The sequence below is a fragment of the Streptopelia decaocto genome (assembly GCF_964273445.1).
Source record: "Streptopelia decaocto genome assembly, chromosome: 22".
NCBI classification, from domain to species: Eukaryota; Metazoa; Chordata; class Aves; order Columbiformes; family Columbidae; genus Streptopelia; species Streptopelia decaocto.
Window position 1 is genome coordinate 5537339 of NC_138677.1, and position 25712 is coordinate 5563050.

At 48.5% G+C, this 25712-nt stretch overlaps 1 protein-coding gene across 3 annotated transcripts; it reads right to left on the reverse strand.

Annotated features, from left to right (window-relative positions):
- Positions 1 to 85: 85 nt before the first annotated feature.
- ACLY (ATP citrate lyase) lies at positions 86 to 25691 on the reverse strand. Of its 3 annotated transcripts, none has more exons than XM_082070801.1 (29): positions 25391 to 25691; positions 17591 to 17760; positions 16684 to 16806; positions 15836 to 15898; positions 15522 to 15712; positions 14464 to 14543; positions 13816 to 13946; positions 11919 to 12037; positions 11288 to 11424; positions 10876 to 10937; positions 10583 to 10700; positions 10282 to 10436; positions 10107 to 10197; positions 9316 to 9345; positions 7731 to 7872; positions 5853 to 6021; positions 5502 to 5606; positions 5066 to 5262; positions 4821 to 4902; positions 4363 to 4473; positions 3702 to 3829; positions 3414 to 3507; positions 3137 to 3291; positions 2523 to 2673; positions 1853 to 1996; positions 1571 to 1684; positions 1358 to 1440; positions 1080 to 1156; positions 86 to 913 (listed from the first exon to the last, which is right to left on the reverse strand). In XM_082070801.1, exons 2-29 carry the CDS (start codon positions 17747 to 17749, stop codon positions 819 to 821), a joined length of 3306 nt encoding a protein of 1101 aa, XP_081926927.1. In that variant the 5' UTR covers positions 17750 to 17760; positions 25391 to 25691; the 3' UTR covers positions 86 to 818. The 3 variants fall into 3 exon arrangements, with proteins under 3 accessions (XP_081926927.1, XP_081926926.1, XP_081926928.1); XM_082070800.1 differs by lacking the exon at positions 25391 to 25691 and adding an exon at positions 23660 to 23761; XM_082070802.1 differs by lacking the exons at positions 9316 to 9345; positions 25391 to 25691 and adding an exon at positions 23660 to 23761.
- Between the last annotated feature and the right edge of the window lie 21 nt (positions 25692 to 25712).

Here is a 25712-nt window from a genome sequence, read left to right on the forward strand (position 1 = left end):
AGAGGAACAGTTTGGTATTTTGCTAAACAACTCATTAGACACTGTTGAGGACCAACTTTTAGAAGCCAGAAGTGGAAAAATAAAGTAGTAGTGTAGTATTTATTTGAGTTAGGTTACAATACACAGACAAGTAGGACACAAGTTACAACTAAGATTATTTTTGCATCTGCAGATAACTTGAGAGTGACATTCCATATATCAGCAATCTACTAGTAAATGAGAAGTTGTTTGCATAAATACAGACACCAGAATACATGTAGTTTCACAGTTTTAACAGCAGTATGTTACAACTTTACACTTTAAATTACTACACCAGAGTTTGAGTAACATTGGTTATACATCAGCAGTGGTCCCACTATTCAGGATACAATCGGACTGAAGATGAGAACACAGAAAACAAACTGAAAAACAACCAAAACCAGAAATGGGAATGATGGCAACTTTCCCCTTCCTCAGGAAAAGTTAGAGCTTGTTAACAGATTAATGGGTTGTTCCATAAGTTCAGTAAGACTGCACACACCTGTGAGCAAAACTCCACACTCAAATCCTTAAAATCTTTACTGGAAAAAATGAAATGAGTAGAAAAAAAGTAAAATGATGACAGTATTAAATAGAGGAGGTAACATATGGAATATCACAAGTTTTGGTTTTTATTAAGAGTAAGTTTCTAGTCTTATAAAACCGTTGCTTTGCACAGCTTGACCAGGCAGCTCCCTGTCTCTGTACTAATGGCCTTTATACATCAAAGTCCCATTCATGGCTGTCCTCTGAAGGCTTCTCTCTCCTCGTGAAGTGGCATTCGGAGGCAATATTGGTTCTCACATGGTCATGTGCTCTGGTAACACGTAGGAGATGTCGTCCCACGGGTGACGGTACAGACCTTGCTTCAGTCTCTTCTGATCCAGGTAGTGTCCTAAACCAAAAAGCAGTCATGTTACAAAATTTGTGTTCCCAATCTTACTTTGCCTTGAATCAACTTTGATTTTTGGACTCTTAAAACTATCATTTTAGACTGAGGCCCAGAAGTTCACGTTTGTCCCATATTCAGGGTGGCAGGGACAGAAACACGGGTCACTTACCAATGAATCCCATACTCCTGCCTAGGACAAAGATGCCATTAAGAGCTCCTATATCAATATATTCATCTGCTTCTTCCCTGCAAAAGAAACAGCAATAGAATCAATCTTAGGCTAAGAATCATCTCTAATACCAGTAGCAACACTGAATTCATGTGGAAGCTTCTTTCCCCCCCAAGTCCAGGCTACATTTCCTTCCCTGTGTCCTTTCGAAATCCTGGCCCCACAAGAGCTGGCAGTATGGATCCCATCCATTCTATAGGAGCCCACTGCATACTTACCGTGTGAAAGAGCCACAATTCCTGAGTACGTCAACAAAGGCAACTCCAATAAAGCCGTCTACATTCAGGATAAGATTTGGTTTCTGCAGGAAATGAAGACACACCCCAAAATAAAGATGTTAACAGTGGCAAATGATGTTCACACCATTAACCCCAGTCACTTGTCCCCCAGTAAGAAGTGCTCAAGAGGAGATAAATACTGGCACATTTCACCTTGGAAGTTGTAATTTTTTCTACTTCGAGCGCATAGTCCAGCAGTGGGGTGGCAGGGAAATGCTGCTTCACGTAGTCCTTGAGAATCTGAACTCTCATGTCGGGGTTGTTTATCTGCAAGTTAAGAACACACTACAGTCACTGCTCTTGCCTCTTTTGCAGGTACTTAGCACAAGCTTTACTATTTGTAGGTTTAAGATTCATAAAACATCAGTATTTGGTCAATAACTGCCTCTGAAAGTTGCTCATTTTCTTCCCTTTGTACTAATGCAGTTTTCTTACCGATTTGACTCTGTGTCCAATGCCCATGATCAGTTTTCCTTCTTTCTTCATCTTATTCACAAACTCCATGGGGATAATCCCACTGTCGAAGGCTTTGCTGAACATTTTAGCCGCAGCATCCAGTGCTCCACCAAACCGGTCTCCCTGGGTGCAAAACAAAGGGAATTACAGCAAAGGACTCCAGTTAAGGTACAAAACAAGCACATTATTATCTTCACTGTCTGCCTGGCGTATCCATGTGGCATTCATGAAATTAAAGTCAGGCAGGCTCCTGGGATAAAGCATCTGTTCCTAACTCAACACAAGTGTCAATGTGTAGCAAACACACCTCTGCTAGAGACACTGGGGGGGGAAATGCAATCTAAAGTCTGTTTTATTCACATTTTTCCTTGTCAGTGTTGGAAGAGACTAGGCAACCACATAGGGATGATGCTGACATCTGTAAAAATATTTCTAGATGCAAATGAGACAAAATAGTCTTACTTTCCAGTGGACTAGGTTTCAAACCTAGAACATCAATCTATTAGAATTGAATTCAACAGGAATTCAAGTGTGAGTGAACAGGCACAACCTGTCCATGGCTCTGCAGCCATTCTAAGTCTTTATAGTAATAAAACCTGGACAGAGTAATGAGTTGCAAAGCTAAATCTTCTGGATATTAAGTACTTACGATAGTAAGGAGGCCTGAAGTGAGACTCGAGACAAGATCCTTCCCAGCTCTTGCACAGACAATGGTGTTGTGGGCTCCAGATACAGCAGGCCCATGATCTGCTGTTACCATCAAACACATCTCGATGAACTGGCAGGCATACTTTGGTAACCTGAGCAACAAAGAGATCAAAGTCATTTATTGTAAAGAAAACAGAATAAAAGGCACTTGGTGTTATACCAGACAGTGACGTTAGTTTTGGGTGTATGTGTGAAAGCACCATCAGATGAAGGCAGCAAACTTCTGCCATTCAGAAGGTTCCCTGTGGGCTGCTTAGCAAATATTTCTGAACTCCCCAATCTCTCCAGGGTTGAGGTGACAATTGTAACAGGCCTAGAAGAGAGAAATTTCCTCAATGCACTACAAAATGTGTGGAAAACTTCATCCCAAGACTAAAACACATCATTGAAAGCTAGAAATGCTGTTGTGTTCTCAGAGAAGGGGATTTAGTGATGGCATTTCCAATGAATCCACACTCACAAGGGAATCGTGGAGTTACTTTGCCACTTTAAAGTCTATTAATAAGCAAAACTTCCAACTGAAGAATTTGGGAGCTTTCACAAAAGCTGCCTCACCTCCTTTGAAACCAGAGCAGGCCCAGAACCCCTCCAATTCCCATCTCTTCTTTGAAGACCTCGGTGATGGGCATCCCAGCGTAAATCAGCTCCTGACCCCTCTCATCACAGATGCTCGTCATAAAGGAAGCCGGTTTGCGGATCAGACCCAGCTCCTGAAATTGCAGCATCAAGATGCTATTTTAAACACACTTATTGCCATAAGCATCCAGAATCACAGCAAACATCCCGTCTGGTTTGTAAGGAATCAGAAAGCAGGTAAAGCAGCACGGCTCACCCTTGCCCAGGAGTAATCCATTGGCACAGTTGGAGGAGGCACTTCCTCAGCTGGTTCAATCACTCTTTTGGCCACAAGATCCTGGTAGACAGACCTAGGGAGAGAATCCATTTAATCATTTAAGCCCTTTTAAGAGCTACAAGTGAGGTGGTCTTAATCTAGACCTTAAAACACCAGAATGATTAGGAGTTGCTTTCCTGAAGCAGGAATATATTCCTTTATCAGGCTAGAATCAGTGCCCCGAGCAGTTTTTGCCCCTGCTGAAGGTGCCCTGTTAGGGTGACTCACTGAATGACCTCTCCCAGCTCATCAAAGCTCCGTGGAACAAACACACCAGCTTCTTTCAAGGCTTGATTCTTTGCAACAGCAGTTTCAGAAGCCTGGTTGGCACAAGCTCCTGCGTGGCCAAACTGCACCTACAAACAAGAGAAGAGGCAGCAGTGAGGAATATGAGTTGTTCGCCTGCAGAGAGTAAAACAGAACGAAGACCTGACTAGGAAACTGGTGACAGAGGAATACCAGTGACTGCACGTCTGCCTCCATTGTGGGCTAACAGAACTCTCGGTTCCAACTGTGGTCAGTACTGCAATACACGGGGCATTTTCTGATCTGGAATCACTCCAGGCTTTTCCATCCATTTTCTGCCTCCCTAAATTCGCCCCCTCTTCACATGGATCCTTCCCATTCCCACTCCAGGTGGCTTTTAGATCCTGTGGTGTTCCCTGGGATATTTGGGCTCCCTTTCCAAGCACACAGAATCCCTGGGAAATCTCCACTGCCAGGCCATAGAAGCACAAAACCCTTTTATCATTTATATTTATTGACTTGTCCATGTTAAGTTGCTACTGGCAATTCCAGAAGGTTTAGGCACAGCAAAAGAAGTTGGCTGTTTTCTCCTTGCCATGGATATATACTTATTTTATGCGTTTGCCCCCATTTTTGCACATACCTCTGAAGTGAACATAGTGGCACAAGTACCAATACACCAGCACACCACTGGCTTGGTGATACGACCTTCCTTAACGCCCCTGCAGATCTTGTACTCCTCTGTGCCTCCAATCTGCAGAAAGAAAGAGCTGAGCTGATTCAAAACGTCGCACTTTTGCAGAAACCAGCTCTGAGATGCACGTGGAAGCACGACTTGGATTTGTTTTTCTCCTTTTCCATTGAGTGACAGCTGAATTCTCAGAACAAATCCTCCTTATTTGATATTTTTTATTTAAGTAGGAGGGACTATGCTTGTCTGTGGAATACACTCTATTTCTTTTCATTAAAGAAGCATGAAATAGGAATTCAGGCATTCAAGAACAGCATGAGTAGCTGCTATTTAACATCCTTGCAGACAGGTCAGATGCTCCCAAAACAAAACACTTGGGTATTGCTCACATAGGAGTGAACTGGTCTCACCTCTCCAAGCACTACAATCATTTTCACTCCCGGAGTATCCTGATAACGCAAGACGTGATCCATAAAAGTCGAACCAGGATATCTGGGTGGAATACAGGGGAAAATGGTAGAAATTGAATCTATTTCAAACTTTTCTGAAAGAAGAAAAAAATGAACAGCCAACCTGCCCTTCTTCCTCCAAATTACCAATGATTCTTTTGTTGACTGACTTAAAAAATGTGTCTTTTGAAGATGGAGGCCCTTACCTGTCTCCTCCAATGGCCACCCCTTCATAGACCCCATCGGTGGTTCGGGAAATGATGTTGTTGAGCTCGTTGGACATTCCTCCGGACCTCGAAACATAAGCCACGCTGCCAGGACGGTACAGTTTGGATGCTAAAATGTTATCCAGCATGCCTCCTGTGTTGCCTATTTTAAAGCAACCTGGTTTGATCCCACCAACCTACAAGAAAATGAGAAAGAGATAAAGCCCTTTAAAATATACATGAAACTTAGGAAGGTTTCTGTTAGACAGCCTTCATGCAAACAAAAAAAGACAGTAACATGACTTTAAAATGAGGAACTAACGTGCATTTGGTGTGACTAAAGACAAAATGGATTGTGGGATATACTTTATCCTTCAGAGAAGGCCGATCTAAAGATTAAGATGGACAAGAGGAGAAAAAGACCCCCAGTTCTTACAGTTGCAGGCCCGATGATAGTGACTCCTTTTTTATCAGCTGTCTTGATCAGTTTGCGTGTCAAGGCCTCTGGAATGCCCTCGGCAATAATGGCAATGGTGCGGATCTGCAGCGAGATAAATCAAACCGTTAATACCCCACGCTACTACTACAAAAAAACGCCAGCTTCCTCTTGCATGAATTTTTAGTCTGTCATTAGAATTTGCTACGCAACTCCGGTATCCTCCTTAGAGTTAGAATTGAGGTATTTATCTACCAAGCTGAAGACTCAATGCCATCGCAGTTTAAGCATCGCTGGTGCCCTGCTGACAAGGTCTTTATTTCCTGGGCGTCTTCCAGCTCCCTCGCTCACCTGTGGGTAATTCATGGTTTCAACCGTGCTGTCGTAAGCAGAGCGCAGAGACGCGAAGTTGATGAGCACATCCACCTCCGGGTGCTTCCTCATGGCGTCTGCCATGTTCTTGTAGACCGGGATCAGGATTTCTTTGTGGCCCCAGTAGAACTTCTGCCTGTGGTCACCACTATGGAGGAGAAGGTGAAAAAGCCCTGACCCTTCGGGCTACTGGCAAGACAAAGGGCTACAGTGCATGCAGACAGAGGGGGTTACACACCCCACATCTCAGACATCAAAACTGACTGGGAGACACTCACTAGCGAGTGAGCGTACATGGGGAGGGACCATACTAACAGCAGAAGGTTCTTCAGAGTATAGAACAGAGCAGCATATGGAAGGAGACGGGCTAATGGGGACAGAGGCATCCAGCAAGATGAATTAGCTCTCCCACAGTGAAGTTACCAGAGCCTCAATTCTACTCCAAGCTGGAAGACAGAATGAGGCACAGAAAGAGTCATGAATGAGGTGCATGCGAAGCGGCATTACTGGACTGGAACAAGTCTGGGGGAAGAGGAAACCAGGATCTGCAGTGAACAGCCAGGATAGCAACGGGAGGGCTTTCCAGCTCTGCTACAGCGAGCCCCTGCCCACCCTGCCCTGCACAAAGGAGACTTCCACTCCAGCTGTTGGCTTTTTTACACAGTAGACGCTTTGACTGGAACTTCATCCAAGTCTGTATTGCTCAGATATTAGAGGTGTAGCGATATTTGCTGCGTTCCCATATATTTAACAGAACATTCCAGGTTTTGCCAGCTTGGCTTGCTCTAAAAGCTCAAGCAGAATCAGATAATTACAGGTAGCCTGAAACTTTTAATCCCCGTTGCTTTTTCTTCATTAAACAACTGCGACACTGCAAGGGGCTGCCACTCACCTACGCCTGCACTCTGTTTTAGTCCCCTGAGGTTTGCACATGCTGAGAAGGGTATTACAGAGCTGCAATTATCATCAGAGCCGCAGACTAACAGCACAAGGTACTTAATCGCCAAGAGCCTCTGCGGGACAGAGGCTGATTACACATCAGCTATCCTGGGTGTCTGTAAATACCACAGAAATCAAATTAACATCCTGCCTTTATGGGCTCCCCTCTCGCAGTCTCAGCAGCAGGCCAGCCAGCCTCTCCTTTCCTCCTTGTTCCACAGGGAGAGCCCCCCACACTCATTAGGTAAGTTAATTAAACAGCTTCTGTGCTCTGGAGGTTTCTCCTGAGGGCAATTTGAAATACCCAACAGCCACTCTCATCCCCATGAGCTGTGGGATAAGGGAAAAGAGGGCAAATACCACATTGAGAACCCTGAAGGATCCCACTGAAGGATATGCACAACGCCTGTCTGCTACGAAACTGCCACTATAGGAAAGAGTATGAACAACACAAAGAGGATTTTATTATTTTTAAATGCTGTTTGGCTACGTGACAGACTGCTTTAGTCTGTTCTCAGAGCTGCTCCAATCTGGCTAATGTTTGGAGGGGAAGAAACCTGACCTAGCCTTGCTGCCTCTGCTAAGCCAGTGGCCTGTTAAGGAAAGCCCAACCTCCTCGCTTGCTGAGTGAAGGAACAGAATCTGGACACCCTTAGAAAGATCATTAAGCAAGACTTAAATTCTGTGGCTAACGTTAAGCTGTTTCAACAGAGCAGCCCAAAAATCAGTGGTTAGGGGCAACAAGAAGCAGCCTACAGAGCCAACCTGATGGTGGAAGGGAGCACAGGAGGAGGTGTTAAAGCAGAGATGTAGACCAGGGCAGAGCTACGCTAGAGAACAGCGGAGACTGGACGAGGAGGAAGCTCACAGAAGGCTTCGAGGGAAACAAAAATAACGCAGTCAGCACAGGCTACTTACGTGAACGGATAAACCATGGCAGCTACTGAAGGTTCATCCCGCGAGCAAACGTAATCAAAATCCAGCATTCCTTGCACGGCCCGCGTCTGCATCCCCCAGATGATAGCTTTGGTGTGACGGCTGAACAGGGTTGTAGCTTTACCTGCTCAGAGAGAGGTGGGGGGGGAAAAAACCACACCAAAACACATTTAAAGTGTACGTCTGTGCGAGATGGAAGCTACAACTTTGCCAAACGTCTGCCGAAAATCTCCCAGACAAGCATATTCCCCTCCCTCCAAACAGAACCCAACCGGTGAGCTGCAGGATGTAGTGGCCACGCTGTCCAAACTCAGGAAGAAGCTGCAGGTGAAGCAGCATCCCCAGGTTCGGAACACAAGAGCCAGGTTTGGGGTTTCACACAACGGGCACGTGCTCCATTGCACAGGGGCAGTGGAGAGCTCAGAAGTGCAAACTGCCTCTTCTCACATGGGCCATTCATGTTCCTCACAGGTAGTTTTATTCTGCAAAGCTGAAGAGGAAGGGAACTTTGAACTCTGTTTATTTCTTTGCACATGGCCTGCAGTCTGCAACAACCACAAGTTTGCCTCTTACGCTTGTCAGAACATCACAGTATGATGATAGGAAATAAAAGCAGGAAATGGGGGGGGATGGAGGAAGCAAAGGAGCTCTACATGCTCAGCTTTCATTTTCAGTTTTGTTTTTAATGATCAGAATCTAACACAACCCTGATGGCTCCAAGAGTTTATACATGACCCAAAACCTGGCTTTGGGGGACAGAGTCAAAGAAAAGGCAACAGTTCAGCTACTCAGGATGGGCTGTTTGCTTAAAGTATATTCGCACCACTTGTCACAGCAAAACGCTGAGCTCCTCCCTGTGACTCCAGGCACAGTTCATTTAAAAACTCTTAAGAACTCAGAGCTGATCCAGCTGCTGATCTCAACTCAGTCTACAGCTCATTTCTTTTGGGCTTTGAATCAAAAGGTAAACAGCACTGGGGATTAACCAGGGCACTGTTCTTCTGGCCTTCGGAAATCTCTACTCTGACCCTAATTCTGCAGTTTATTCTCATCCAGCACTGAGCTCAAGAGAGTGCTTAAAGTCCCTGTAACTCCGCTGAGCACAAGCTCTAATGGTTTGCTGAACTGACAATGCAAGAAGAACATTTAGTTCCTGCAGTGACTTTTCTGTGCCCTTCAGGGCTCCTGAGCACGGCACCTGCACTATTGCGTTTCCCTCCGAAACAAAACGCCAGTTATCAGGCATGGTTAGCGATCCCTTCTTCTGAAAGCAAAGAGAACAGAGCCTGGATCGGGTTTTCTCCCTAATGACTGTGGGGAGAAGGAAAGAAAAAGTTTGAGACCTGTCCCTCTTTCCCCCAGAAAGAATCATTTTTTTTGTGCAAAGGAATATGTGATCTGAAAAACACCAGGTAAAGTTCATATGGTGATAGCTAAATATGCTGGGCAGGAAGGAAGGACCAAACAACACTGCAAACCTTTGGAGAGAAAAACCAGCAACCAAACCAAGAGCTAAAAACGTCGGCTGCCAGTAAGAGCAAACACTCGCTGGTCACACGGGGCCTACCTGAGCCAGGGCTGGGAGCCGGGCCTGAATCTGTTGGAGAGAGAATCACTCATGCGACAAGCTGAAGGCCGGCGCCTGCGGTGGGTACGGCCGCTCCCCTCCTCCCCGGCGCTCAGGCCTTTTGGGTTTGCTTTTGTTAAACACCAAGGGGACAGGGACACCCTCCACTGTTCTTCCTCTCCAAATAGCTGGAAATAACCTTTGGCATTTTGCCGTCTAAAATCTTTTTGCTTATCCCAGCACAAACACATTTCGGGCTCAGCTGACAGTTCGTTGCACAGCTCGGATTTGCAATGTACTTTTGAAGCGTTTCTCATGCAGAATTCTGCACGCAATGATTAAGAGAGCAGTAGTGGGTTTTGGGGTGCGTTTCGCTGATCTGAATTTTGCTGTCATCATGTCATACTGTTGTAAACGAGGCCACTATCTCCTCACATCCAAGGGAGAAGGACCAGGACGTTATCACATTCTGTACCTGCCCAATTCTGCTGTTGTTTCATCCCCACACAGCTCTTACCCAGTGAAGCTTCCAATAAATACAACCAAAGAGCTGCCTTCAAAGCTTCGAGCTGTTGCCTTCAAAGGAACAACCCAGATCAAGGCAACTAAAAGTACTCAAGGTGAGTCAGAGAATTTTGTCACTTTTTGTGCTATTGGCTTGTATGCAATTCAAAAAGATGGATGGGTACCACAAAATTGCTTCCCTTGATATCCAGAAAAAGCACTGGTCTAGTCCGCATTCTGTCTTTTAAAGCGGAAGCGCCACCAGTAATTTCCAACGCTGGACTTACCAAGAGGTGCTGTCGGTTTTGCCTTCTTGGCTGGAGCAATATCATCCGACTTGGACTCGGAGAAGGAGGCTGTTCTGCTCGGCGCTGGAGTCTGAAAGAGTCAGAGGCGAAGTCAGAACGGGCCAGCGTGGCAGGTGAGGGCGGGAGCCAGGAGGAGAGAAGGGCAGGGACCCACCGAGGGGCTGCCGCTGGCGTTGAGGAGGAAGTTGGCGGTGTGAGCCGCGGCCGGCGGCTGGTTGGGGATGGGCCGGTGGCCGAGCGCCATGCCCACGATGGCCGTCATGTGCGTCTCCGTGCCAAAGACGTGGATGGGGATCCCGGTGGTCTTCCCTGCGTGTGCATACAAGAACATTCAGCCTTTTGGGGAGAAAAAGAGGAGCTTTGCGCCAAAATGAAGCGCTTCAGCTTGAGAAGGCTCAGGAGAGAGAAGGTGGAAAAAACAAGATGCAAACCCAAAACTTATGGAAGGTCCTTACCAACTTCTCCCATGACACGTAAACCTTCCTGGTAGTTCGGGCCTCCTCTTCGCACAAAGATCCTCACCTCGTGCTCCTTCAGAGGGCTTTGGTAATCCTTAATTGCTCTCACAATGCCCTAAAACAAACAGGATGGGTGAGCTGGGCTGCCTGATATTTTTACCCCGTCCCATCATCTCCAGAACTCCTGGCAGAGATGAACTGTGAGCTCCAGCACAACACCGAACTGGGGAGAATGCTCGGGGGTTGTGATGACTGTGGGCATTTGCCGATAATTCTGAATTGTCACTTACTTTAAAAGTGGCAGCTACATTGGTGAAGTTAGCGATGCTGCCTCCGATGATCAGGATTTTACCTGGGAGAAGAAACGTGTAAGAAGAACATGTAAGATCATGAAACAGTTTAGGACAAAGTGAAACAACGCTGCCGTTCAGACCAGCCAGCAGTTGGCAGTAAGTTGTGTTTAGCAAAGCCTGGAAGATAAGACCACAGTATCAAGCAAGAATTTATCTGAGAATAATATCTCGAGCCACACTTGCTCCGCTCTCTGAAGCAGGAGCTGACAGAAATCCATCCCTATTTCACTTGCGAGGCAGCGGTACAATAACAGCTCTGCTGGGGAGGTCTCAGCATAGCAATAGCTGGATTTATTCCGTTTTTTTCCCCACATGCAGCCCACAGCTTTGAAACTGCAGCAACTCTTACCTTCAGGGTGCTTCTCTCGTGTCATGAGGGAGAGAATAGTCTTGGCGTAGTCATAGGTCTGCTGCTCACTTGGGGCTCCTGAGTATTCCCCATAGTTCGCCAGTTCATTCACACCCCCCAGGTCACAAATGGTGTCACTGTAAAGAAAAAAAAAATAACTTATTTAAGAGAGCAGTTATAATTTGAGTCACTGTAAAGATCTTAATAAAGCATTCCGAATTCCTGGGAAAGTGGAACTTGCAACAAAAATGGTGCTGTCTGCTGAAAACAAAGCTGTTCCCCTCTTGGTGCCAGTCATGATTAATCTTGTTCTGCTTCTGAGATATGATGGGAACTCTGTGGCTACCACAGCAACAGTATTACCACAAACAGCTTTCAGCCCGCTTGTTTCTTTCCAAGTCAAAAGGAAGCCACATCTCAACCTCCCAGAATTACGTTATCATCCCTAAGGGACACTATGTTCCACAAATTGGTAACAACTCTGCACAGCATCGTCATTCCAAAGAGGTCCCAAGCAGTCCCGGTGTGGGAAAGATCACTTTAGGAGAGTCTCCTTTCCAGAGGCTGCATCGATTATCTTCCTCCAGCTCTGTAAATCCACCCCCGTTTCTGGAAAGCTCATTCCCGTTACCTGTAAACCACAGAGGCACCACCGCCGGCCACCATGGTCCAGATCCTGCCTTTGGGGTTGAGAATCGTGAGCTTCAAGCTGGCTCCGCTCTTGGCATCCAGGTCAGCGATGTAGGCTTCCTGCACACAGAGCAGCACACAGATTCAGCTTCCTTCCGCATCCTCCTTTCCCAAAGCAGAGCGTTCATAGCACTGGGCCTGTTTGAACACTCAGAGCCCCCAAATCTCAACTCCAGCTGAGGGGAAAGCACAACTACAAACACCAGTTTCGTAAGGGACAGAGACGCTGCTTCATCTCTCAGGCTCAGGACTGATTGGTGTAAGGTGTTCTCCAAGACAGAACACTGAAATTGGATAGAGACAGCTTGCGACACTCTTCCTGTAACAAATTCAAAGGGGATCAACCTGAGCATATGCTCAAATTTTGATTCTTTATTGGAAAAGAACCACATTATATCCTCCAAAGAATGTTTTGTCTTTTTTAAGGCCTGCTGGCTTGTCTCTTGCTTGTCCCAGGTGAAGCCACAAGTGATCCCTATAATTAAATTTGATATTGCTTAATGTGTAGAGCACAGATTCAAAAGCAGATTTTTCCTGTTTGCACATGAAACCCTGTGGAAACACAGCCAACTGTTGGTTATTTCTCACTCAGCTGAACTACACCGGCCTCTCCATGAACAGCCCTGTTCTGCTCCACCGCCCAGCCCAGGAAGCTCCCAGGTTCCGCATACGACAGTCACAGAATCTGAACTAAGAAATATCTCCCTTCTGACCTTGTCTGCAGACTGAGACCAGAGGGAATTTAAACCCCCCACACCCATCGCTGCGCACTCCGGCTGTGCTGCCGCCAAGAACATCATCACTGAGAGCGCTGGAACTGGGCTCAGCGTGCTGGTCCTGCACCGCAGTCGTGCTCGCCTGTTGTGAAGCACTTCACTGGCAGTTCATTAAGATTCTCAAAGACACCACCATAATAACCTTCATGGTGATTGCAGGGGGATGATTCAGAGGGACAAAAACTGAACTAATCGTTTTAAAAGCAAATTGTGTTAAGTGTTGGCATCCAGCAAGCGACATGGAGAGAAACGGCTAAATGGATTTCCTGGCTGTGTTACAAAAACCGGCCACGACAAAAGCGTAATTCTAATTATTAAAATGAAAAAGTGAGGGCAGAAATCCCTTTGGAGACAGCAGGACGGTCAACTGAAATAAGTCACAGAACAATTAAGGAGAGCTCTTCTTCCAACAGTTTTTGAAGCTGCTGGGGGGCTTGGGATGAAGCAGCATTTGTGCAACCAGCAGGGAATTTTGAGAAGGAATGGACATTTCTAACGTAAAAACAAGAAGTTTGCCTGTGGGCCTCTTTTCAGGAAAACAGGTATGTTAACACCTTAACTTTTTACTTTGAAGTTTGAGGGATGTTAATGTGCTCTGGATTCATCCTCGCGTGCAGATTTTGCACAAAACTGCCGCTCTGCTCTCAGACACCGCGACCGAAACACGGCGGGAGCATTGGCTGTCGCGACGCTGTCAGAAACCAGCGCTCCAACAAGAAATGGTGCTGACAAACCCGTCAGGAAGACACCGTGAGTACAGAGCTCTGGCACATCGCTGCATGAAATTAAATATAAGCCTCCATTTAAAAAGTCAATTCTGAATTAAAGAACCGAACAACATTTAAGCAGGGATGCTAAAAGCAATTGCAGTTCAGAGGCTGTTTGAAGTACTAGCGCTACACAAACTGTACACAGGTTTGCACAGCTCAGTGCCAGAGTACTTGAAACACAGCAACACCACCCACAAGAGGAAAACCTCAATGCCATGGACGTCCAAGCAACGAGGAATTAATGTTGTAGCCCACAAGGGAGGGACTGGGGCCAGGGTGGGTTGGTACTCGCCTCGGGATAAGCTTCCCTGCCAAAGGGAGGGGGGAACTCCACATCCCCCCACTTCACTTTGCAGATGTAGTCAGCAGTGGCATCAATCTTCGCGGCCAAATCGAGGATGTAGACGCCGTCATCAGTCACTACTGCGTTTGGGAAAAAAAGAAAACGTATCAGAATTATCTTGGTTGTACACAGAGACGTGCATTACAGAATCACTCCAAATTTGATTCCGTGCAGAGCTCATTACAAAAGCGAGGTCACCTTTGTCCCCGTTCTTCCACATCAGTCATTTAATTGTATGTACCAAACCCAGCGAGTTCTCTTAAGAACTAAGTAGTGACCATGGCCCAAGGCCCTGGCTCAGGTCCTTGTTTTGTTCTGGTCCAACAGAGCAATTTTATGTTCTTCAGTCCTTACTTAACATCCCATTCAATGAGATTTTTTCATTTCCACCAAGAAATTCGATAACAGAACAGCTGCCAGCAGCCTTCACTTTGGATTCATTCAACTAATGGCTCCAGGACACATCATACCCACTTTTGGACCTTTTTTTTGCATATGCCACTTAATATTGTTGTGAATTGCATAAATCAGAGAAGGATAAAGTACATGTTCCAGTATTCTAGAACAGAAAGTCCTGCTCCCAAAAATATCTGTTACCTAATGGATTGATCTCAAGGTATGTGAAATATAGATCTTCATAAAGGTTGAACAGGCCACAGATGAAGCTCGCCAAGACGCTGGAAAAAAAAAAATCAACACAAGTTCGTTAGAGCAGCCAAATATAAAGCACAGCCTGCTCTGCCTCATTTATATTAGCAGCGATCTGCAAATCTACTTGGTATCAATTTCTTTCCTTCTCATTCATCTTCTCTGGAAGAAGCTTAAGCTGATGACTCAAGGAAAGGAGACCTTGATGACTCATCTTAATGACACCCCACCAAACTCTGCCGAGAGCACAGTTGCTCACAACTGTCATATAGACACTTGGGCTGTTCAGTCTCACTGAGAGACAGAAACGCAGCCTCGGCTCCGTCAGATACACATCTTTGTGAGAGCTAAGGTTCGTTAGCTAGGATGGGGAAAGAGACTACAGTCAATTATATTAGTGACAGGCGCCTTCAGCCCCTCGGTGCCAAACAATGCCAGCAGTGATTACGTTATGTTTGGAGAGATCATGACTCATATTAAGATAACTAGCTACAAGCATCTAATTAAAGGAGATGCAGGAGCAGCTTTGAGATCTAGAGCAGCTTGGAGATCTGGAGACAAGCTGGCAGCAAGCGTAGGAATAGCAAGAGAATTCCTTCTGAGACTAGGCCGGAGTGAAGCACAACACTTCTCTGAATTAGCAATCAGAGTCACATCTTATCACTGTCTCTACTAAATAAAAACAACCAAAACTCTTCTATGCTGGCACAAAGGATCAAAATTCAGTACGTCTCCAGCATCTCAGAGGTCGAGACGTCAGCAGACTGAGTCAGTGCTCCTGTCAAGTGAAGGCTCAAAACACTATGAACACTTATTTTGAGTTTTACAAGAGGTTTGGATAAGGTCAAAGGACTTGGATTTAGGATGCATAGCATATTCTTGAGAGCAGCAAGAAGGGCAGGAGAGCAAGCTTTGGGGTGGAACGGAGCGAAGGGATGCTGCACTGAAATAAAGGAGAACAGCTTCTGTCTGTCCGGCTGTACCCAGAACTGGGCATCTCTACTTACTCCTTTTTGTTTGCTGGTGCATGCTGCAGGAGATGTTTCTTTACATCCGATTCACTGAGCTTCTCATCCACCGCCACAAGCAGCTTCTGAGCTTTGGCATCAACGTCTCCCACATCCACACCCCCCTCGTGGTGGAACAGCAGGTAATCTCCCTCCCGAGCAGCATATATGCACACATAGAATTCTTCCTCCTGCAGAGACCCAGGCACAAACACCAGCAGTTCACACTTCTGCTTTCTCCGCTATATCAATCCATCCAAGCCACATGCCAGAGATTTAAAAGCACTTTTTAATGCTTTATTTGTTCTACTAACCTGTTTGTGAGGGACAAAGGGTTCAATCAGAAAATTCTTTAGGATGCCCTTAGCATTAGCGATCTGCAGGCAGAAAACAAGGCAAACACCAATAAATGATTGTCCAATATCCACATTTATGAGCAGCCATCATTGGTCCCAAGTCCTTGGCACAGTCCTGCCTTTGTATTGTGCTAGAGAAGCGATTTCAGCATCCCTGGCTTTGACAGGCAGGTCCCTGCTGCTCCTCCCTGGCCCAACGTGGTGCTGGAGCCAGCAGCAAATGGATCTCAACAGGACCAAGGCAGCAGAACTTCATCAGCTCCCGAAACACAGCAGCTGGGATGGCAGGCGTTTCGTTATCATTAGCATTGCAGCATCATTCCCCAGGAGAAGAAATATTACAAGCCAGTACCGAATTAAAATAAGGACTTGAAGTAACACTCAGTCATCAGCCAAAACACACTGGCTGGCTACAATAAGAGGACAATTTTATGACAGCTTTTATACTTGTCTTGTTAAATCTGCCTGGGGTTTTAGAGTGAAGCAGCTGTGCCAGCAAGACACAGCGTCTGAGCTATCAACTGTGGAAGGGATTTTCAATATGGTACCAGTTCCTGCCGAGCTCCCACCACCCGGACCCGACCCAGCGACGGTAACAGGGAGCACCGGGCTGTGCCATTGATCAGTGCTCATGGACCAGCAGGAAGTTCACACGTGGGACAGCTTCTCACTTGCTTTGGCATCAGCGTAACATGCATTTTAAACCACCGTAAGCAAGAGAAATACCTCTGCACCAGCTCCTGTCAGGTAAGCAGAGAGAAAAGACAACAAAAATGTCATTTACTTGTTGCTAGGGTGGCACTCACCGTGGTTTCTCGGCCCAGACGCTGTTTGAGCCAAACCTTCACCTGGTCCAGAGTGAGGTTAATTCCAACCAGCCCAAGCTTCCCACGGCGCTTGATTAGCTGATCTGGCTTCACCACTAAACGCTACAACATCGTATGAGGGGGATTAAAAGAAAGAAGCATTAGAAAGTGATTTGGATCAAGTGATTCTCCATACATGGCAAAACAAAAACTTAAGGACATTCTGGCCAGCACGTGTCCTCGCAGGATTTCTTCAGTCTCTTGGACCCTGCAGCCCCTTCTAGCGCTGCAGAGCTCTGCCTTAGGGACAGACAGCACCCTCGCTCCCTTCTGCCTCTCCGCAAGGCTTTTTAGAAGCACTGCCGCTATCTTCCAGCAATTCACTCACGCACTCGAGTACGGAACATTTAATTACTTACTGCAGGGCTATCAGTCAAGTCCATAAATGACCATGAACATTCATGTTCTACCAACCAATGACTTAATGTAATTAACCACTGGAAAGGGGCCAGGTTGGACAACTAATGAAAAGAGCTCTGGGTATGTGTGCTCTACAGAAAGCGCGTGGCTATGAAACACAGTGTGATATAAAAGATCTTGAAGCATTCCCTGACATTTTGCTTGGGTGGAGGAAACCTGAACAGGAGGTTTAACAGAAGGTTAAAGGCAGCTGTGGAGAAAGCGCTCCATGACTTCAGAAAGGAAGGGTTTGAGAACAGGGACTGACATTTCAAGAGACTCTTGCTGAATTAGCCTCGTTTACTTTGGCGTTATTAGAGGTTTCTTGTTGCAGAGCAGCAGCAGCACCGACCAGGCCTTCGGGAGCGAGCCGGAGCGCAGTTCTGCAGCACGGCAGGAGCAGCACGGCGAGAAGAGCTTTGAGAAGAAGGCAAAGCGCTCTCCTTACCTCGCTCAGCAGCCAAGGGTGGTCCTGGGTGAGCCGTGCCCAGTCAGTGTCCGGGGTGACTCGCGCATACTTGAAGCGGTTCTGGATGGCAGAGGACGTGCAGATGTATTTGTACAAGAACTCCTTCCCCGTCTGCTCGGAGATGGCTTTGGCTGACATGGCTGCCTAGTCTGAATAGGAACACGAAAAGAAGGTGATCAGAAACAGAGCCCAGTTCCCCCAGAAAACTCCCAAACACTTAACTCAGTGCAAAGCCAAAGCAAACACAGAGCTGGGGCTGCATCTCCACACTATAAACACGGTTATAAAACTCACAGGTTTGTTGTGGGATCTACGTAACATAGAATCTACCAAGTTCTTCTAGGTCAGCAGCAGGGAGTGGCAAAGCAACAGGAGAAACCCTCCCTTCCTCCCACCTGTTTTCGGATGGCTTCCCACACCTCCAGCGTGAGCTTGGCTGCAGGCAAATGAGCAACCCCCTGTACCTTTTGCTAAAAGAAAACTAGCATTGCCAGTGTTATCAAGACCAGAACGCATTTACATAATTTTGTTTGTTTGTTTCAGAATCTATATGTCTTGGAAGCAGGTTCACATCCTACAGAAACAAAGAAATTAAGGTAAGAAATGACGTAGCTGCAGTAAACATTTATTTAAAATACTTCATCCCAGTGAACCTGTCTGCACGTGTCAGACATCAGAACCCAGTCCTGTGACCAGCCAAAAGTCACCAAGTGGTTTCGATGTCTCCAAGGGGTCAGAGCGCTGACAGGGAAGCTCGAGCAGGAGCTGGTGCCACATCCCCAGTGCCTGGAGGTCACATCCCTGCTCCCCAGGCACAGCCAGTGTGGCAGGAAACACAAAATCTCGCTTAGGATGGTTTCTGGGAGAAACGCAGAGCAGAAAGGCATCAACGCAGAAAAGAGCTCAGATTCCATCCAAGTATCTGGACAGTGAAGTATTTGAATGGCTCAGTAAGACTAACTGCACATGCCGACACAAAATAGATGCCCCACTTAAGACCCACGGAGGGAAACAGTTTTAAATTCCAGTTACTTCTCTTGTTGCCTTCTGGGTAATAACCATTAGTAATCAACTGGGTTGTTCATCCTCTAAGCAAGCACAGAATATTCCAGGGAATAATTAGTCATCATTAGAAATAAAGACCTTTTTCCCTAGAGCAGGAAGGAGGAGGTTTGGTATCATCCTCTGTCCCTCCCTCCTAAACATATTAAATACTTTTTCTGCAGAAAAAAAGTAGTATGAGGCAGGGTGCATTCTCTGTAGCCGCTAGAATGAGACAGCTTGGACCATGTTATTGAAAGCTGGTAACGAGGCTTAAGAGCTGACAGTCAAATTTGCTAGCAACAGCTTTTCAAACGCAATTCAAGTGTTAACAGAACAGGAGAAGCTACAGAAAGGGCAGGAGATGTTAAAACCCAGCGTTCCTGCTCTTAGAGAATTGTTATTTAAAACTCCAATGTGATTTCAGTGCAGCTTCCAATTTAGTCTGCCACAAAACGGCAGGAGCGTAAGCTGTGTTGTAATCTGCGTTAAAAACTCAAAGATTAACAGAGTTGCTTTGACTGCTTAATCTTTATTAGCAAAGAAGCTGCAAGAGACAGAAAAGTTTAACCACTAGAAACCAGAGTTTGCTGCATCAGACTAAGAATCTCAAGTGGGTTTGCAGAACCGGTTTGCAGAAGTGGTTTGCATCTGTCCCCTGCTACTTGTGGAGCAGCTTCACGCTATCACTCCGAGACAGCTTTCTTCTCAATTGTGACGCATTGTCTGTGCATCAGATAAAAGCATCGTCAAAAAGAATCCGCCAGCTTCTCTGACCAAAAGCTTAGAGCTTTATCATATCATCAGTCAGCCACAGGGTAGCTACGAAGGCTGTACGCTGGGCTAGTAGCTGGCAGAGCTGTAAGAGGAAAGAATATCAGGAAAAAAGCCCCACCACACGTTATTCTGCAAGCACGCACAGCCACACTGAGCACCCGCAAACACCGCGCCGCTGCCTCGTCCTCACAGCCGCACACACACGCTACGTACAGTAACTCACCCGTGTTGTAGCGTTGAAAACTTTCCATTACGACTGTTGCTTTAAAGCGGTGCTATTTCTGAGAGCACATCCTGCTCCCCAGTTACCTGCAGCTGTTTATTTTGCCTGGGAGGAGGCTGGAATACCCTTGCTTTCCAAACCCTTAGAAATCCATCATCTGCCTCCTCTACAATATGCTCAGGGCCAGTCCCAGAGAAAAAGCATCACATTTCAGTGCAGTAGAAGCAGATGGATAAAAGAAAACAGCAAATATTTCTTAATCTTAAAAAAAACCCTGAGTATTTTCCATTTCTCCAGGGTGACACAGCCCCTGAACAACATTGCAGACCTTCGGTCTGCATTTACAAATTAAAACAATCAAGCTGATGCTACTTAAGCCCATGACCAAGATGCAATCATCTGCAATTGCAAGAAACTGGACCCAGGACATCGCTCAGGTCGTATTAAAAAGAGTCTAAAACAAAAAGTCAGCGGGAGCAACAGTGACATGGTTGGAATTGCTTAAACCTGAGGGACGTCCCCACAGGTCACAGCACTGGGAAGCTGCTCATCTCAAACTTTACGGGCCGTCTTTACGCCACTACATTCTGCTGCTCCCCTCGTTTCTCTCCCGATTTCATCACCTCATTTTTGCAATAACACTACTGGGGTAAGGAGACAAAAACTTAGAGGATTATTACAGTAGCAGTAGATTAAAAAATGACAAAATCCTTGTGCCATGGCAACAGCCCAGCAGGCGTGAGGCGGCGTTACCCTCCTCTGCCCATAGTTCATCCAGACGTTTCCTAATCATTAGCAAGTCTTTAATCATGCCCCTCGCTTAGTTGTTCCGCAGCTCCAGCCCTGCCTTTCTCACGGGATGGACAGCACAACACAATTGCTTCAGTCTGCTGAATTGTTAAGCTAGAAGATCAGCAGGGGAAAAAAAATCCATAAGGCATCAGCAATTCTTCACTGTACGTGCTCGTGCAGGTCCCTTATCAACCAGGGAGACATAATCAGAGCAGCTCCATTAACCATTTCCATCTGTTCTGCACACACCGAGCAGCAGCACGGACTGCAGGTCAGCACAGAGCTCGAGGAGCAGGATCTTTGCAGTTTTGGACTCTCATCTGTCACGGATAATCAGATTTTCAGTCATTCTTAGCACCTGCAGTTCCAGCCAACGCTGATGTGAGTAATGGATGCATCTCTGACGAAAAACGGGGGGTGCAGGGAAAAAGATAAAATAATGGCTTTCTCTGTACCAAATACAAGCTATAGGATAACATTCTTCCGTACTGAGTCCCTCCCAGACGCTGCTCTGTTCATGATTCATTAGGTAAAACTGAAATAATACTATTTTCTTATGACTTTAGGCCCCAGATCTTGCAACCACCACACACACAGAGTCCTGTCAGCAGCACAAAACGCCTTTTCCAGCCTGCTCTCAGCATGCATCCTCTGCTGCACAAGATTTAGGAGAGGGGCAGATAGAATTAATAGTTTTTAAACCTATAATGCCTCTCTGGCTGCCTGGGACGTTTTGCTGGTCGTTCTGTACTGTACCTGTGCTATCACAACCCTGCAGATCTGGTTATTCTAAGCTGCTTTGCCTTCTCTTTTGAAGGATGCACGATGGACACACAGCTGGTTCTGGCCAAACCTGCCGAGCGAAGGACGATCTCCTGCCACTTTAAAGCATTTTCTACAGCGCATGCCACGAACTTTTCGGTTAAAATGCAACAGATCACACAATCACAAAGCAATTCAGGTTAGAAGGGGCCTCAGGAGGTCAACTACCCCAGACTCAAGCTCAAAGCCGGGTCAGTTCTGGATTCAGCCTGAGTTACAAGGCCCATTCTTGTGTTCTGAAGTGTGCTGGAGCAAAGAGCTCTGTGGAACAGATGCCACACACCCAGCCCTGGTTTGACAAGTGGGTTACCGGTGTAAAAATAAGTTATTTCTGGACTTATGACTGATTTCCATGAATGATTAAAAAAGCTTTCCTACAACACAGAGACCTTTGTATCATCGTCCATAGCCAGTGATTTAAGAAGTGCAGGTTTTCAGCCTCCACTAGCAAGTCCAGAGCAAGTAAGAGAAATGGATTAGGTGACATTTTCAAGGGCTCGGAAGCACCGATTCCCTCAAAACTTCACACGCCAAATCTAAAAAATAAAATAAATTTAAAAAAAAGACAAGAATTGAAGAGCTAAACATCGTGTTTGCTGTGCCACAGCTTATCCATCTGCCCCAATACACTGGCAACTAGCTGAGGGGAATATGCAATACAGAAAATCAGCGTATAACTACGATCGTCACCAGTTTGTGTTCGTACGGGACACAGCGCTCACACACGGAGTTTTCCTCCATTCAGATCAGGACCATTCTCCAATCCGGTCGGACCAGAGTGATGCTTTTGCTGGGAGAAAGGCTCCCTCTCCAGTGAATGCTTCATGCCCTCTCTCTCAAGAGTTATGTCAACAAAACCACACTGTAAAGCCACCTCCCCCTCCATCCCAGGTCATTTATTAACACGGTTCAAGACCAGCCAGTATTTTCAGCCCCCAGCAGCGTGAAAAGTCACATCAGCATCCAGCTGGCAAACGGGCATGTGTTTCTCAGCGCAGAGAGGGCTGGAGAAGACGCCCTGTGGAGTCAGCCAGCTCAACAGGTCCACGTACCTCAATGTTGCGTGTTAGGAAACCCCTGGCACCGTTCCGGTACGATGCAAGCAGGTGCAATCACCGAGACGGTGAGCACGTTGAGCGCTCAGCTCTGGAGAAGGTTCCCTGCAGATGTGGAACCTTTGAGAACAAAACAGCAACCGGGACAGGGAATGGATGACAAACCAAGAGCAGCCGGCTGGCTCTGAACCCCCTGGTGAGCACCTAGTGCCAGAAGTGGGGTATTTAGAACCCTGTCTTTAAACACCGTCTTATTCTGCAGCTTTGGGGAAGGTCTTTAACAAGTTTATTCCTAAAATCCTTCTCTACATCATGTGCAAAGCAAAGAGCAGCAGCGTGTACTCCGGTCCGCAGGACTCCCAGCTCTGGCTGTGCTTTGTGTTGGGTCCAACTTTGAGCGGAGCTGCTAACGGTAGGTGAGCCCTGAGTGTTCGTACAGAATCTCACATGTGGAAAACTCTACAGGGCTTAAATAACAGCGTTAGAAAGCAGAGCTGATACTCCACACTCCAAACCCAATCAAGGAAACAAAGCAAATACAGGTATCTACAAAACAATATATTCAGGATGCACTTGAGTTTTCAGCCTTTAGACACTATTGCAGGCAACAAACGCAGAGAGAAAAGAGCAGGGTGGACAGAAGGAGCAAGATAAACAGCAGGTGTTTGCAGGTAGCTTATAAAAGAGCTGGAAAACAGCCATTTCACAGCTCCTGGAACTGTCACATCCCTTCACAGAAAGGGACACAGGCGATTATTGAGCCTCCTGCTGATACACAGAAAGAGATCCCCGAACAGGGGCTGCTGCCTCCACAGAGAGACGTTCGTCCTGGCCAAGGATCCTGGATGAGGGATGAAGGGAAGGACAACGCCAACACCGGGTCCGCTGTGGCACAGACAAGCGCCCTTTCTCCCAGCCCGTCCTTCAATATTTGCGCTGTGCCCATCGCAAACAGACCAGCCCTCAGGAACGTCCCGTCCAGCCGGACCGCCCCGAACACGAGTGTTTTCACGGGGGGGCCGCAAGGCCAGGGCCGCCGGAGCTCGGGGGGAGCTCGGGGCTCCGGTTCCGTCCCGCCCCGGGACGCTCCGTTCTCCGCTCCCTGCTGCTGCTGGAGCAAAACCCCAGCGCTTCCCGCAGACCGGCTGGGCCCACCGAGCCTTCCCGCGGGCTCCAGCGAGGGCGCGGGAGAGGCGCTGCCCGCCGAAAGCGCGTCCCCGCTCCGCTCCCCCCGGCCCGCGGGACCCCCGGCAGGAGCAGCGCCCCGCGAGGCCCCGCAGCCGCCCTCCGGAGCGAGCTAACGGGTCCCGCCGCGGCCCAGCCACCCGCCACACTCACCTGGCCGCCCGCTCCACCGCGCTGCCCCGCACCCTGCCCGGCGCCGCCGCCTTTTGTTCGCTGCGGCGCGGCCCGGCCCCCCCAGCCCATCGGCCTACGGGCGCCGCCGCCTCCCATTGGCTGCGGTCGCCGTCACGTGTGCCTTGCCTGAGCGGAGGCCGCGCTCTCATTGGTTGTCCATAGTGGGGTGCGGCCGCGCGGCCTTGTGGGAGTCGTAGTTCCGCCCATTCCCGCTCCCGCCCCCCGGCCGTGAACCCCCGGGCCGGGGCCGCGGGCCAAGCGGCGCTGACGTCGGGCCGGAGCAAAGGGCCGCGGCCACGCCGCCGTCACGCTCCGCGCCGCCCGCCTGGCTCCGGGCCCCGCTGGGGCTCCCAGCGCCCCCCCCCGGGCAGCACGGCCTCCCTGCGTGCCCACACCTGCACCGACGGGCTGCGGTCCTGGCAGCGGGCAGAGCCGGGCGCTCCTCCCTCCCCACTGGGGCAGCTGTGAAACCTCCCACGGGGGTGGCGTAACTGCGGGGGCAGCAGGCGGCCGGTGGTGCCCGCGGTGGGGAGCGGCAGAGCGGCCCTGCTTGGAACGGAGCGTCACCTGCGTGCATCACCGGCACCCGGAGCGCGATCCTCAGGGACACAGCAGGCGCCTCTCACCCACGCAGGACAGCAGGTGGACAGACCAGAGACACGAAACGGGAAGAAGACACTTCCGAGGCAGGACGCGGCCATCCCACCTTCCCGCTCCTGACTGCCCCGCGTGTTTTGTAAGAAGCCTCTACCGGCAGACATCTCGTCTCATCTGCTTGCCAGAAATATCCATCGCATGTTGATATTTTCCCCTCATACCTCCTGTGACTGAAGCACGCATCAGCAACGTGACCCCTGGGACAGGGGTGTGTCACACTGGCCTCCCACTCCAGCGCTCAAGTGGCATTTATCTCCCCACCCGAGTGTGACACGCAGCCGCCCCCCCACTGCGGCCACCCAGCCCCGTCCCAGCAGCCGCGGAGCGAGGACAGGCCCCGTCGTTCCTGAGCCGCATCCAGAATCCAGCGCCAGCGCTGAAATTCCCCATGGCGAAGTGAAATCTCACAGGCTCCGACCAGGACAGACACACCGCACCCACTCTGAGTCATTTGGCAAGAACAAATTGCTTCAGACATTCATCTTGGCAGGGTCTCACCCAAGGCCAAAATGAAGTCAAGACTACAGTCGCTGATAGGAGGAGAAAAACAGCAGCATCTCCCATTCATCATTTGTTTGTCCAAGATTGGACACTGCAGTGATGAAACCGGTACCACAGGCTACCAGCAAACATCAAAAATTACCAGATATGCCTATTCCAGAGAGAGGCGGTGGGCTGCCCTGGCAAAACCCCCGCAGCAGGCACCGGCTTGTGACCTGGTGGGGGAGAGGAACCTGTTCAGCAGAGGGACTCGCACAATCGTTCTGCAGAGCAGCTTTACCAAGCGTGGGCGCTCCCACACCCCTTTTTCTGGCTGTGCTTCCAGCGCAGGGATTTGGAAACGTGGGTGTAAGGACAAAACCCCAACGGGCGCCAGATCCTCTGGCGGTTGGGCAGGTTGGGTCGGCAGAGACGTGTGAGACCCCGCGAGCGCCTGGTGCTTCAGAGCCTGCACACATTTGGGTGGAAAACGTGCATTTTGTATTTCCGTCCCTTCCAAGCAGCGCAACCCCTCTCCACGCTCCTGTCACCACCCACGCGTGTCCTACTTACACCGCACCCCTGACCGGCCCGCGCGGCGCGCCCCCGCGCCGCCGTGCTTGCGCGGACTCGCCGTTAACGGCATAGCCGGGCCGCCCCAACGCTCGGCTGCGGTTACCGGAGACCCGCGGCTGGCGGAGGCCCCGCGGCCGGAGCAACGCGCCCGCTCCGAAGCAGCGAGCTGCCGTGTCCTGCCGCGCCGCCTCGCCGGGGGACACAGCCCGGGAAGCCGCTCCCGGGGCCGCGCTCGGAGGCACCGCGGGAGCGCGGGAACTCCTTACCGGGGCGCGGGAAACCTATCCGGGCGCGCTACCGTGACGTCACATCCTGGGCG